The following is a 14,983-nucleotide window of genomic DNA, read 5'->3' on the forward strand; positions in this document are numbered from 1 at the left end:
CATCGTTTGTATGAACTAAGTACATCAATTTCAAAGGGCCATAGTCTCTCTTTCCTTCATGGCAGTGTTCTTTCCTATTAATTGATGGATTTTTAGCTTCCACAAACACTACAAGGAGATGGATTATGGTCGATTGTCATTAAGAGTAAAAGTAATTTTAAAACGAATTATGAAAAATTAAAACACAAATTAATTAATATGGAAAAGAAACAAGTCTATAAAGAAGTGTGAGAGTGAATATTCATATAATCGATTCCAACTAGTTTGAGTGGAGCATAGTGGTGCTCACAGCCAACTCTACTTATGTTTGTGGTGTCATATATATGAAGAAATACCTGTGTGTTGGTGCAGCTCATTAATTTATGGTTTGCAATTTTGTGTACTAATAAAATTGTTGCTATGTGGCCTCCTAATCGCAGGTTCAAGCCGTAGAAACAACCTCTTACAAACGCCGGGTCTAGACCCTTATAGTCCGATCCTTCCCCAAATCCCGCGTATAGCGGAAGCTTTAGTTCGCTGAGCTGCCCCTTTAGTTCTATATTCCAAGTATACATGGCAAACTCACTTCTCTAGAATCCCTTGAGAGTAGAATTATCACACATTATCTCATATTACCAACCACAATAATACAAAAATCTCTACCGTTAAGAGGTCATTTGATTCGAAGACAAGTTATATAGGGATTAGAACGCAAGGATTGGTATCACATGAATTCAAAATACATGCAAAATTTCCGTGTCATATATAATACAAGAAAAGTTGGAACAGCCTCTTGCAGAAATGCAAGGTAAGACTACGTAAATTCGGCTCTCCACCGAGCCGAACCCCACGCATAGCGGGAACTTTTGTGCACTGGACTGTCATTCTAATACAATACAAGAAAGAACAGAGTGATCTCAGTTGAATAATAGAGGTTGCCACATAACTATGATGTAGATACTATATGCTAGAAGAGAACAACAAAATTATAGGAAAAGTGGGCTGTCATAAAATGGAAACAACATAAAAAATTGTATCTGCACAATGAAATAGTAATTAAGTAATAAAGAATACAAGTGTTTCTTCAACTTTGTACTATATCTACCTATGTATTGCTAACTATCAACAGGGAGGGACTACAATGTATTAGTCTACTTGTAAATCCATTCATTTGCACGGCCTCCACTTTCGTCCATATCGATGAAAATGCTCACTGCCTGTGGTGTATCATAAGAGAGAACAAGATCGAAAGCATAGTTAGATAAACCTTCGCTTTGAACTGGCTGAATAATTCATACGAGTGACTCAATATCTGTTATCATAAGTTAGTAACAACCTTTGGAATGCAAAGTTTGATATATCCTCCTTAAGAGACGTGCTTCATAAATGTCACAACTGCTTAAATCCGAGAGTTTTCTTATAAGCGTAGGATTGAGGTACTCGAAGACTCAATCTGACTATGAAGCAACGATACCACTACTCTTTTATTGTTGGAATCCTACATGTAGTATTGGAGGCGAACTAGGATATGAATTGTATGGGTTAGGATTTGGAATTCTATCACATTCCATCCAATTTACTGGGTTCGAAATCTAATATTTTTGATACTCGGCGAGTATTATAGCACAGATGCATGGTCTAAGCAAAAGTTATTGAGGGTTCAGACGAACCCATAGCTTATTCACCCATGCATGGTATGCAATGGAAAACAAGGTGAGCTACTCCTCCCAATCTAACCAACCCCCCCACCCCCCCACCCCCGCGCGCCAAAAAAATAAATGAAAAGATTATGATTGATCTGTAAAATACGGCAGCCCAGTTCCTAAACTCCCGCTACACATAGGGTTTACTGTACACAGCCTTGCCCTACATTTCTGTAAGAGGTTGTTTCCAGTTTCCACGGCTCGAACCCATGACCTCTTTGGTACATTTGTCCAGTCTGTTTTGTTTGTTCATGCAATTTACCGGTTATATTAATACAATCAAAAGTTATGAATAAATCAGGTATAAGATAGCATCAAGTATCAGCTAGAACTAATTTACCTTGCCTATACGAGGCCGCTCTTTCAACTTCTCAAGGCTATTTCGAATATGAGAAACAGCTCCCCAGCATTTCAATGTGTTTGCCACATCATCTAGCCTCAGTAGGTACTCTTCTTCAGTTAAGGGAAAAGATCGCTTGAAAACAGAACCATGAAGGCACATTAGACGGAAATCACAGTAATTCTTACAAATCTATACTGAATTTCAACACATTCCGACACTTACAATTTGTAATTTGTGCTTTAACAGATTTCAAAATCATTTTTCAGAAAAACGTGGGTAAAATGTCACTCGAACATACTAAGTTGCTTTTTTCAACTTGCCAGGACAAGTAACAAACCTCCTGCCCAAAGCCTAAAATTCATTAATTTTTTAAGTTGGTCTCGTTCTTCACTTGATCATTACATAATGTCGAGTATCACAGATCCAAGTCAGTCCAACTACTTGAGACAGCTGCAGGTGAGAAGTAGCACTCAGCATTCCGTCTCAAGAAAATTACTATCTGCATCTCATCTAGTGTACCAGCAGTGTCTATTAAGCTAAATTTAGAAGTTCATCTCTCTGTCATTAGGTCAATGATAATTGTTCAATATCGTTCCAAGTAATCACCTTTTAACTCACTCCTCCTTTTGTGTTGTAAGATATGTTCCATCTTCTCAAACACTGGGAGACAAGGACTAGAAAGGAAAGTGCAGCAGCATCACATCTGATATAATGCTTCTGGCATGCTCCATCAAAAACCCCAACCCCAATCATGACGAGAAAGAAAAGCGAAAACAAAAGGATGGAAGGACAAGATGAAACATCATTGGTGAAATTTTGTCTGTTTGATATAAGATCTGAAGTATCCTGAAGAACAAGGAAATTCAGCCATGGGCTTCAAAGATTAGAGACTATTGAAGTGCGTTTGGATCTTTAAGATGTGCAGCCTTCAGAGTGCTGAGATCTTCGAAGTGGAACGTATAAAAGGGCAGCCCAGTGTACTAAGCTCCCACTATGCGTGAGGTCCAAGGAAGGGCAGGACAATAAGGGTCTGTTGTATGCAGCCTTACCCTGCAAGAGACAAAGGGTCTATTGTATGCAGTCTTACCTTGCATTTCTGCAAGAGACAATTTCCACAGCTCGATGTCAAGTGGAAAGTATAAGAGATACAAAAATTGATTCTTCACATATGGAACTTATATCGTGCTACAACCTGCTAAACTAAATTTATGGATGCTTGAGAACTATCTATCACACAGTGGAACATTTTCAAAATATTCATCAAAACAAATGGTAGAAATAACTTAATGACAACAACCAATATCATTAAGAATGCGAAAGAGATCAGCTCACCTGCTCCCTGTATTTCCACATAACGTTTAATGCAAGAAGATTTTTTCCCATGAATTCCTGCATTAAGGGCATATAGAGATACAAGTTAAGCATCAAAACGATGTTTATAAATCCAACTTCCAAAACAAAAACTTGCATTAACGTAATTGTTTGAACGATCTTTCTCTTGGAAGCTTGATTGGTCAAGTTGATCTAAAAGAGCTTACCAAGAAACAAAATAAAATTGGACACAAAAACTCAAAACCTAATAAAAAGAACTTTATTTTGAAGCACATTTAATGGGATTTTAAACCTACATTACCCTTTCATTATTGATAGTGTCGCACCCCCTTTTTCGGCGTCAAAGGGTTTTTCCAATTAAAGTGACGGTATTGAATATAAATTATTTTATTTACAGAGTCACTACTTGGAATTGAGTTATGATGTTCCACGTCACCTTATTGAATCCCTAATAAAAAAAAAATGACTCTTTATTGGTCTGCAAAAATAGAAGACCGGGTAAGAAATTCTGGGGGCCGAGGGAAAGTATGAGGCACTCCTCGAGTCTCGTGGTTCTAGCATGATCGCTTTTATCAACATGTACTTAACTTAAACTATTTTGGATAAATCATGTTTGTAGGCCTTGATTCACTCATTTTTAATAAATTAATAATATTTGTCTATACCTCTTGGATTAGGCTACTGAAAGTTGATTAATTTTAGGACGATCTTTGTCAAGGTGCATAATTGCATCCTTGAGTTTCATAGTAAATGTCACAGAAAGATGCGTACACTGCATTCTTAATCGAGACAAGTATTTTAAACGTGACTAAAGCTCATCTAGCGTTAAAGGCATTCGTTCGTTTCTTGTAAACTCGAGACCATTTTTCTTATCTGTTTTTTTAAAAGCTTTGATCGAACCCATTGGAGGGTTGCCTACGTATCATGAATCAAATTTTTGCATAGTTCAAAGAAAACTAACAAAAATGAGTTTTTTTCTCAAAAAAATATATATTAAAAAAAATAAAAATAAACAGCAAGCTCCAGCACATTCATTTAAAAAAATTTCAAATACAAGAGCGAAAGAACAAATGACACGACACCTAAAGATACACCCTACAAACTGACACCTGAACCTAAACATACATGATTACCTAAAAGATATAAATTCTAGACAAAAGGTTCGAAGACTGAAACAAAATAAAATAAATGCCCTTCATTGCAACTAGGCTCTGATGTCTCAAGATCTACTAGTGATTTTCACGACTTCAATATGCCCGATTAGGGAGATTTCGGCTTCAGATAGCCTCCTACACCCAAATATATGTCTTGCAATGAAGTAGTGAGACGCTAAGCAAAGGTTGGTACTTGTGCCAAAAACTATTCATGGTTCAACTCTTGATAGTCCAAACCCATTCAAGCAGTGTGCTCAACCACACGACGGACCTTCCCTCGAAAGGAACTAAAAGCCTAAGCCTTATCCCACTGATCATGGGAGGCAATCATGTTCTTTGCGCGTTGCACTCGAGTGGAAGGTATCTCCAATTTTCCCCTTTCACGAATCCATTGGGACCTTCCTTGATCAAATTATGCCTGCATCTTCTTTTCATATTCCTGCAATTGTTTGTGGGATACGGCTAGTTCTGCGACTTGTGACCCCCTAGTTGTTGCAGCTTGATGTGTCCCCTAAGTGCAACCTCAATTTCAGCCGACTTAGCCTTCTCCTCAGCAAATTCCCTTTGTTTTTCTATGATTCTTTCCCTAGCTCGCTCCAAATCAGCATTTAGTACCTGGATAGTAGACTGATAATCTCTCTCCATAGCTAATCGAGCTTGCTTGACTCTTTCCTCATCCTCTGCATACTCCTCTATTTGTTGTTGAGTCAAAGCTGTCCTAGCACGCTCCAAATCTGCTCTCAAAGCCTGATTGACAACATGATGATCTCGCATACCCATCTCAATCCCTATCCTTATCGCAGCCTTTTGATCTATCAGTCCTTTGACCGATATTTCTGGTCTAACTGTTGGAGGTGGCCTTCTCTTAAACCACTCAAAGTAGAGTAGCCTGTGTATACTTCTCTTTCCTTGCGTTCTATAACTATTGTTTCAATTCCGATAAAACGACAGCCATTCCAAATTTGTTGGGCCAATCCCTCTGGAAGGGGAATCTCTGGTCTGACCTCAAACACACTCTCTCTCATATCTTCAGTTACGGGAATTGTTTGACGCCTACCTAGCTGACGCAGAACCCGCAATGGCACCTATGGCTGATCACCTCTAATACCCATCAACAACAAGAAATGATGAATAATACCTGCCTCCAAAGGAACCATAGGAGGTTCCAAGTGATCTTATCCACGGCCAGTGAGCGAAAAGACTTATCCCAAGCAGTAACTCCTTCTTGGACATTTATATTTTTTCATCCTCTCCATAGTCTATGATGCGATCAATTCGCTTAGGAACAAACCTTGCCACTGTAGAATGTTCTTAAAGATGTTCCACAATCCACATTTGTATTAAGATGTTAGATCCTTCAAAGAAACCTTTCCCCTTCTAGATGACAGTTAGAGCACGGTATATGTTAACCAAGATCATTGTCACCATGATGTGATCCTCTTTCGTAATCAAGATATGTACTACTCCGGCTAAATGAATGTTAATTTTTTCTCCCCTTGGAAAAATCATTATTCCCAAAAAAGCTACCATAAATGCAAATCGCTTATGCTCTTTCCAAGTTTTAAATTTTCCCTCATTGACGAGTTGTTTTCCGAACTGCTCAAACCCCTTTTGTCTCTCGTACCTTTCATACAAGAACTTCAAGGAGACCCAGCCTTTTTCCAGTTTCTCTTTTGGATTACGCATGTTTATGAGCTTACAAAATCTGTTTCACTGAAATAAGTTTCGAGGCTATAAGTCTTTTACAGTGCATATTCCCAAATCCAGCATAACCTGTTATCTCTTCCAAAGTTGGAGTCAACTCAAAATTTGAGAAACAAAACATATTATTCAACGGGTCCCAAAAAGATAGTAGCGCATCAATCACATCCCCCTTAGAGTTGGTTGCCATGAGGTTTGTCAGAAAACCCAAATATTTAAATATCTCATCATGATCCGATGGGTCCATCTTATTCCACCGTATCCAAAGTTGCCAGGGGTACAACCTGCAGTAGCACATTCCCATCTCTTTTCCTCTTCTGACACTTCCCACGAATCGGGTGAAACGTTATACATATGGATAGGGACATAGGATTAGGAACGTCTAGGCTCCTGACGAAACTCAAATTCACTAACTTCTTGGATTTTGACTTGACTCGTGAATGTTAGTGCAAACGCCAAATTGGACTCAAATGAAAAATGATTTTATTCGAAATACGAGGTAAGGGAAACATGGATGTCAACATTTCCTTTTAGGAAATGACTCATTTAGACACTCTACAAGGCAATTTTGCAACGACAAACCTCTATAAAGTTTCAACCATGAGTTTGGAAAAAATACAACCAACTATTCTAGAAAAATAAAAATAATAATAACTTAGAGGAAAAACATGATTATTTTATATATGTTACTTTGCAAAACTCAGCCTCACACCCCTAAAGGTTCAGGGTTAAACAGTTCTTTTTAGGAGCTAACTCTCGTCTATACCAACCCTGCAAGACGATTTTGCAACGACAGACCTCTATATAGTTTCAACCATGAGTTTAGAAAAAATACAACCAACTATTCTAGAAAAATAAAAAGAATAATAACTTAGAGAAAAACACGATCATTTTATATATGTTATTTTTCAAAACTCAGCCTCACGACCCCTAAAGGTTCAGGGCTATTAATTTCTTTTTAGGAGCTGACTCTCGTCTAGACCAACCCTGCAAGACGATTTTGCAACGACAAACCTCTATATAGTTTCAACCATATAAAAAAGGCAGTCCGGTTGATACAAGTACGACCACGAAGATGGATGCATGTGAGAATGTAATGAACTCGGGGCTTGGAGTGTGCAAGTGAAGGACTTAAAACACACCAAACCAACCCTAATCTCACACTTGGAGTGTAAAGAGGAGCCTTGGAACACAACTAGGCAGCCCCTAAATACACTTGAAGGGAGCCTAGCTCTTAAAACGGCATGTTGGACATTTTGTATTTTATTTGTAACCTAGTATAAATAGAACATCGTAGGGCTTTTAGACTTAGATTATTCATGATGTTGTAAGTCTTGAAACACAAGTCCTCTCTCCTTGAGGCACCAAAACCAAAATTAGGCATAGAGAGTGTGGAATCACTTTTGTTGATCTCATGGCTTGGAAACGTGATGCTTGGGAGGTGGATTCCGACCTTGTGTCTTCGTAAGAGATAGGTGAACGTTGTGTGTAGTGTTACGGGTCCAAGAGTGGAATATGCTCTTGGATTCTTAAGATTATACCTTCATTAAGTCTATCTAACTATCCCTTTACTTTTATAGTAATTTTGTAGTAGTTTGTGTGCTTGTAACCGTTTCTATCTCTAGTTAGTAAAACCGCGTGTTGTTCCTATCTTGTTATTGTTGTCCATCTCGTCATATTGTTGCTGTTTTGGTGTATTTCCACATTCAATATCTTGTTGTTATTGTGTTTTCATTGTTGTTGTAGTGAATCCGAGAGTAGTCACCAAAGGGGTCCTCGGTTCTTCAAACTTGTGGACTGATTTGGTGTTTTGTTTCGTGTTTCCCTTGTCTTTCTTGTATCACCGGTGCACTAAAGCTACCGCTATGCACAGTGTCTGGGGAAGGGCCCCACTACAAGGGTGTATTGTACGAAACCTTACCTTGCATTTCTGCCAGAGGCTGTTTCCAAGGCTTGAACCCGTGACCTCCTGGTCACATGTTGAACCTTTAGGGGTCATGAGGCTGAATTTTGCAAAATAACATATATAAAATAATCGTGTTATTCTCTAAGTTATTATTATTTTTCTAGAATAGTTGGTTGTATTTTTTCCAAACTCATGGTTGAAACTATATAGGGGTCTGTCGTTGAAAAATTGCCTTGTAGGGTTGGTCTAAACGAGCGTCATTTCCTTTTCCTAAAAGGAAATGTTGACATCCATGATTCCCTCACTTCCTATTTCAAATAAAATCATTTTTCATTTGAGTCCAATTTGGCGTTTGCACTAACATTCACGAGTCAAGTCAAAATCCAAGAAGTTAGTGAATAGAGTTTCGTCAGGAGCCTAGATGTTCCTAATCTTGTGTCTCTATCCATAGGTATAACATGTCTCCTTTGATTCGTGGGAAGTGTCAGAAGAGGAAAAGAGAGGGGAATGTGTCACTGCAGGTTGTAAGTGTCAGAAGAGGAAAAGAGATGGGAATGTGCCACTACAGGTTGTAGATTGCGCCCTCTGACAACTTTGGACATGGTCGAGTGAGATGGATCCATCGGATCACGATGAGATATTTAAATATTTGGGTTTTCTGACAAACCTCATGACAATCAACCCTAGGAGGGATGTGATTGATGCCCTGTTGTCTTTTGGGGACCCGTTGAATATTGTGTTTCGTTTCTCAAATTTTGAGCTGACTCCAACTTTAGAAGAGATAGCAGGTTGTGTTGGATTTGGGAATATGCACTGTAAAAGACTTATAGCCTCGAGACTCATTTCAGTGAACAGATTTTGTAAGCTCATAAACATGCGTAATCCAAAAAAGAAATCACTGGAAAAAGGCTGGGTCTCCTTGAAGTTTTTGTATGAAAGGTACGGGAGAGAAGAGGGGTTTGAAGAGGTCTGAAAACAACTTGTTAACAAGGGAAATTTTGAAACTTGGAAAGAGCATAAGCGATTTGCATTTATGGTAGCCTTTTTGGGAATAATGATTTTTCCAAGGAAAGAGAAAAAGATTAACATTCATTTAGCTGGAGTAGTACATGTCTTGATTATGAAAGAGGATCACACCATGGTGTCAATGATCTTAGCCGACATATACCGTGCTTTAACTGTCTGCCAGATAGGGAAAGGTTTCTTTGAAGGATGTAACATCTCGCCACAAATGTGAATTGTGAAACATCTTTACCAATATCCTACGGTGGCAAGGTTTGTTCCTGAGCGAATTGATCACATCATAGACTATGAAGAACGGATGAAAAAATATACATGTCCAAAAGGAGTTAGTGCTTGGGATAAGTGTTTTCGCTCAATGACAACGGATAAGATCACCTGGAACCTACCATGGTTCCTTTGGACGCAAGTCATACATAGGTCTATTATTTACCATTTCTTGTTGTTGATTGGTATTAGAGGGGTTCAACTATATGTGTCATTGCGGGTTCTGCGTCAGCTAAGCAGGTGTCAAATAATTCCAGTAACTTAAGATATGAGAGAGTTTGTGTTTGAGGTCAGACCAGAGATTCCCCTTCCGGAGGGATTGGCCCAGCAGATTTGGAATGATTGTCGTTTTATGGGAATTGAAACAATGGTTATAGAATGCAAGGAAGGAGAAGTACACACAGGCTACTCTGAGTGGTTTGAGAGACACCCACTTCCTTCCGTAAGACCAGAAAGATCGGTCAAAGGACTGATAGATCCAGAGGTTGCGATAAGGATAGGGATTGAGATAGCTATGCGAGATCAACATGCTGTCAATCAAGCTTTGAGAGCAGATTTGGAGAGTGCTAAGGAAGCTTTGACTCAACAACAAATAGAAAAGTATGCAGAGGATGAGGCAAGAGTCAAGCAAGCTCGATTAGATATAGAGAGACATTATCAGCCTACTATCCAGGTACTAAATGCTGATTTGGAGCGAGCTAGGGAAAGAATCGAAGAAAAACAAAGGGAATTTGCTGGGGAGAAGGCTAAATCGGCTGAAATTGAGGTTGCACTTCGGGGACAGATCAAGCTGGTAACAACTAGGGGGTCGCAAGTCGCAGAACTAGCCGCATCTCGCCGCCAATAATTGCAGGAATATGAAAAGAAGATGCAAGCAGAATTTGATCAAGAGAGGTCCCAATGGATTCGTGAAAGGGGAATATTGCGAGAAAAATTGGAGATAGCTTCTACTCGAGAGCAACGCGCAAAGAAGAAGATTGACTCCCTTGATCAGTAGGTTCAAGGGTGGGATCAGGCTTTCAGTTCCCTTCAAAAGGGAGATCCGTCGTGTGGCGGAGCACACTGCTCGAATGGGTTTGGACTATCAAGAGTTGAACCATGCACAATTTTTGGCGCAAGTACCAACCTAAGCTCAGCGTCTCACTACTTCATTGCAGGACATATACTTGGGTCTAAGAGGCCATCTGAAGTCGAAATCTCCCTGATCGAGAATATTGAGGTCATGAAAATCACTAGTAAATCTTGAGACATTGGAGCCTAGTTGCAGTGAAGGAAAGGCATTTATTTTCTTTTGATACAGTATTTTTGTTTCAGAAGGGGAGCCTTGGAGTAACTGGTAAAGTTGTTGCCATGTGACCAGGAGGTCACGGGTTCAAGCCTAGGAAACAGTCTCTGGCAGAAATGCAAGGTAAGACTGCGTACAATACACCCTTGTGGTGGGGCCCTTCCCTGGACACCACGCATAGCGGTAGCTTTAGTGCACCGAGCTTCCCTTTACAGTATTTTTGTTTCAGTCTTTCAACCTTTGTCAAGAATTTGTCTTTTAGTTAATCATGTATTCTTAAGTTTAGGTTCATTTGTCAGGTGTCGGTTTGTAGGGTCTATCTTTAGGTGTCGTGTCACTTGTTCTTTCACACTTGTATTTGGGAAAATTGTTAAATGCATGTGATGGAGCTTACTGTTTATTTTTGTTTTTTAATATATATTTTACTTTATTATTTTTCTTGAAAAAAAAAACGTTTTTGTTAGTCTTCTCTGAACTGCTCAAAGATCTGATTTATGTTCCGACATGATAAGTAGGCAACCCTTTAACGGGTTCGGTCAAGGCTTTTCAAAAAAAGAGTAAAAATAGATAAGAAAAATGGTCTCGAGTTTACAAGAGACGAACAAATGCCTTTAACGTTAGACGACCTTTAGGCACATTTAAAATGTTTGTCTCGATTAAGAATGCGGTGTACGCATATTTCTTAGACGTTTAATATGAAACTAGAGGATACAATTATGCACCTCAACAAAGATCGTCCTAAAATTAATTAACTTTGAATAGCCTAATCCAAGAGTTATAGACAGATATTATTAGTATATTAAAAATGAGTGAATCAAGGCCTACAAACATGATTTATCCAAAATAGTTTAAGCAAAGTACAAGTTGATAAAAGCGATCGTATTAGAACCACGGGACTCGAGGGGTGCCTCATACCTTCCCCTCGGTCAACAAAATTTCTTACCCGGTCTTGTCGTTTCCTTTTAATTAGGGATTCCATAAAGTGATTTGGAAGATCATAACTCATTTCCAAGCGATGACTCTGTAAATAAAATAATCTCTATTCAATACCGTCACTTTAATTGAAAAAATCCTTCGACGCCAAAAAAGGAATGTGACATCTCTGGCGACTCTGTTAGGGAGAAGAGAGGAGAAAGTGAGAGAGGTTGAGGGAGATGTAGAGAATTGGGTAGTTTCATAAGATTTTCCATTTTTTAAAATTAAAAAGTAAAATACATTCCATAAATTTAACTAATCTATTTTTTATTAAACTAATAAAAATATAAGAAAGTTAAATAACTAGACTAGAAATATTATAATTAATAAATATTAAAATTACTAAGATTTTTTTTTGGAATTTCTTTTCGTAAAAATGGAAACAAAAATTAAAGTAAATATAAAAATAAAACTTATCCTAAATTGTGACTTTATTTATATATATATTTGAAATCTTTTGTTCACAAATTTTCAAATAAAATTTACTAAACATGAAATAAAAGCTAAAATAAAGATTAGACAAAAATAAATATTTAATGTTAAAAATAGGTTAAAGCTCGGGGAAGGTAAAAAATCACGTGTCTGCAGACAGCATTACACCAGCCAATAGATTTTTGAGAATTGAAATTTGGAGAAGCTGCATGCATCTCTTCTGTCAATCGAATAAGTATTAAGTTATACATACATCAAAAATAAAGATTAAAGATTAAGGAAAGGACGTACCTTCTTAATCAATTGAACATCATAGGACCTTCCATATTTATTCCTTATCAGAGCTGCAAGGTCTATTCCACTAAAACCTGAGTCATCCCGCCCGACTATTCTTTCGAGATTACCCCTTAAAATTTCACTATTTACCTGAAAACTAAAAATTAGGATGCATAGCCAAGTAAGTAATCATGGAGTTACACCAGTAAGGACATTTTAACTTACAGATCCAGTTTCATTTTCTGGAGGATTCTTATTATCTTCTGAGCCATCCGGATCATTCGCATCACCGATTGCAGCAGAAAAAATTGACCAGCATTTTCTAGTATTTAGGTGGCGGCAGCTATTAAACTTCTGACCTTTTAACGGAAACGATTCTTTCCAAGAAGATTCTACATCTGTATAACGAAAACATGAAATTTTGCAACTTCTTTCCTTCAAAATATGCTCTGGACCTCCTAATGAGCAGATACGAGGGTGGGTCCCCAGAGAACTCGTCATTCTGAAATTTGGCATCAAAGCATGAGTTACTGACCAAGAAAAATTTATTTGGAGTTTTTTGAAATACTCAAATGGAAGACACTTGTATAGGTATGAACTTTTAGCCCTAACTTGAAAGACACAATCTGTAATTCCGTAAGACATGAACGGCGTGTAGCGTAAACAAAGCTATCAGAATGCAAAGGATAGGACAGTTGGTTAAAGTAAATGAGAACTTGTAGCTTTAACAATTCATTATGTCAGCATATAAAAACTTTGATCACAGTTTGCGCAGAAAAATTTCAGTTTCAGAAACGCTAACCTCCTCATGTTGAAAACAGGTAAAAATATAGAACCAAAGGCGATTCTACGAATCTTTAAACATGGGCGCACCACTAAAAAGAGAAGGAAAAAATGTATGAAATGAGAATTGATATCTAGTCCTCTAGGTAAATAACTCAACATTCAACCAAGTGCATCCTTCCTGTTGCATAGGTGCCGGCAAATAACATTATACCAACTTTAAAAAATATATACATAAAATTTCTAGTTTTACGGTGAGACCACAGATTCACATGCCCCATAGTTAGCCTATAAGTTCGCCCATGTATATCACTATGAGGTTTTAAGATGCAATTAGGCCATACATCAATGGCTAAGTGAAGAAACAATAATTTTTTTGCTTAATCAATCGTTGGCACAATAAGAACAACATATTAGATACCTAGTATACTACAATGAATTAACAAAGGAAAGAGGTAAAGAGGGGATGATAGGAAGAGTAAAACACATTTGCACTCACGAAAAAACAAAAATCCCAAGCTCTCCCCCCCCCCCCCCCCCCCCCCCCCCCTCACAACCAAACACCCAAAAACAAAAAAAAACGAAGGAAACATAGATAACACTTTAGCATATAATCCAAATCAAGGCAACAAATCATATCCGACTTGGTATAGTACAGGGCCCATAAAGTAATGCAGGGAAAGGAAGAGAGATTTGCACATGGTGTTCATCGATTTGGAGAAGACGTATGACAGAGTCCCTAGGGAGGTTCTTTGGAGATGCTTGGAGGTGAGAAGAGTGCAGGTGGTGTACATCAGAGCTATTAAGGACATGTACGATGGAGGGAAGACTCGGGTGAAGACGGCAGGAGGAGACTCAGGGCATTTTCCAGTAGAGACAGGTTTGCACCAGGGATCAACTCTCAGCCCTTTCCTTTTTGCATTGGTGATGGACGTGTTGAGGCGGAGTATTCAAGGTGAGGTGGCGTGGTGTATGTTATTTGCGGATGATGTAGTGCTGATTGATGAGACGCGGGGGGAGGGGGGGTGAATGAGAAATTGGAGGTTTGGAGGCAAACCCTGGAATCTAAGGGGTTCAGATTGAGTAGGTCCAAGTCGAAGTATTTGGAATGCAAGTTCGGTGACTCGAGTCAGGAGGACGGTGTGGTGGTGAGGTTGAACTCTCAGGATGTTTGTAAGAAGGATAGTTTTAAGTATCTTGGGTCTATGATTCAGGGGGATGGCGAGATTGAGGAGGATGTCTCTAAGCGTATTGAAGCAGGTTGGATGAAGTGGAGGCTCGCCTCGGGAGTGTTATGTGATAAGAAGGTGCCCCTTAAGCTTAAAGGCAAATTCTACGTGACAGTCCGTCCGGCCATGATGTATGCAGCTGAATGTTGGCTAGTCAAGAACTCCCATATCCAAAGATTGAAGGTGGTAGAAATGAGGATGTTGCGTTGGATGTGTGGTCTCACTATAGGGGATAGAGTCAGGAATGAGATTATCCGAAAGAAGGTAGAAGTGGCTTTGGTGGAGGACAAGATGAGAGAAGGCAGATTGAGATGGTTTGGGTATGTGATGAGGAGGAGCACGGATGCCCCTGTTCGGAGGTGTGAGAGACTAGCTTTGGATGGCTTCAGGAGGGGTAGAGGTAGGCCAAAGAAATACTGGAGGGAGGTGATTAGGCATGACATGGAGCAACTGCAGCTTACTGAGGACATGACCCTAAGACAGGAAGGCGTGGAGGTCGCGGATTAGGGTTGAAGGCTAGTGTGAGTGTGTGGGTTGTGGCTAGGTATTAAGAGAGTGTGGGGGTGGTAGTCCTCTTAGGTCTGTGAGTGTATTGTTT

The 14,983-nt window shown here is 38.9% G+C and overlaps 1 protein-coding gene across 1 annotated transcript; it reads right to left on the reverse strand.

The window, feature by feature from the left end:
- Nucleotides 1-965: 965 nt before the first annotated feature.
- Nucleotides 966-12,875, reverse strand: LOC107853892 (the record flags this gene model as incomplete). Its single annotated transcript, XM_016698877.2, is given in 5 exon segments — nt 966-1,196; nt 2,023-2,157; nt 3,358-3,414; nt 12,389-12,523; nt 12,599-12,875. Coding segments are annotated over 5 exon segments (669 nt in total). The 3' UTR covers nt 966-1,130.
- Between the last annotated feature and the right edge of the window lie 2,108 nt (nt 12,876-14,983).

This window comes from Capsicum annuum, chromosome 5 (assembly GCF_002878395.1).
Source record: "Capsicum annuum cultivar UCD-10X-F1 chromosome 5, UCD10Xv1.1, whole genome shotgun sequence".
NCBI lineage: Eukaryota > Viridiplantae > Streptophyta > Magnoliopsida > Solanales > Solanaceae > Capsicum > Capsicum annuum.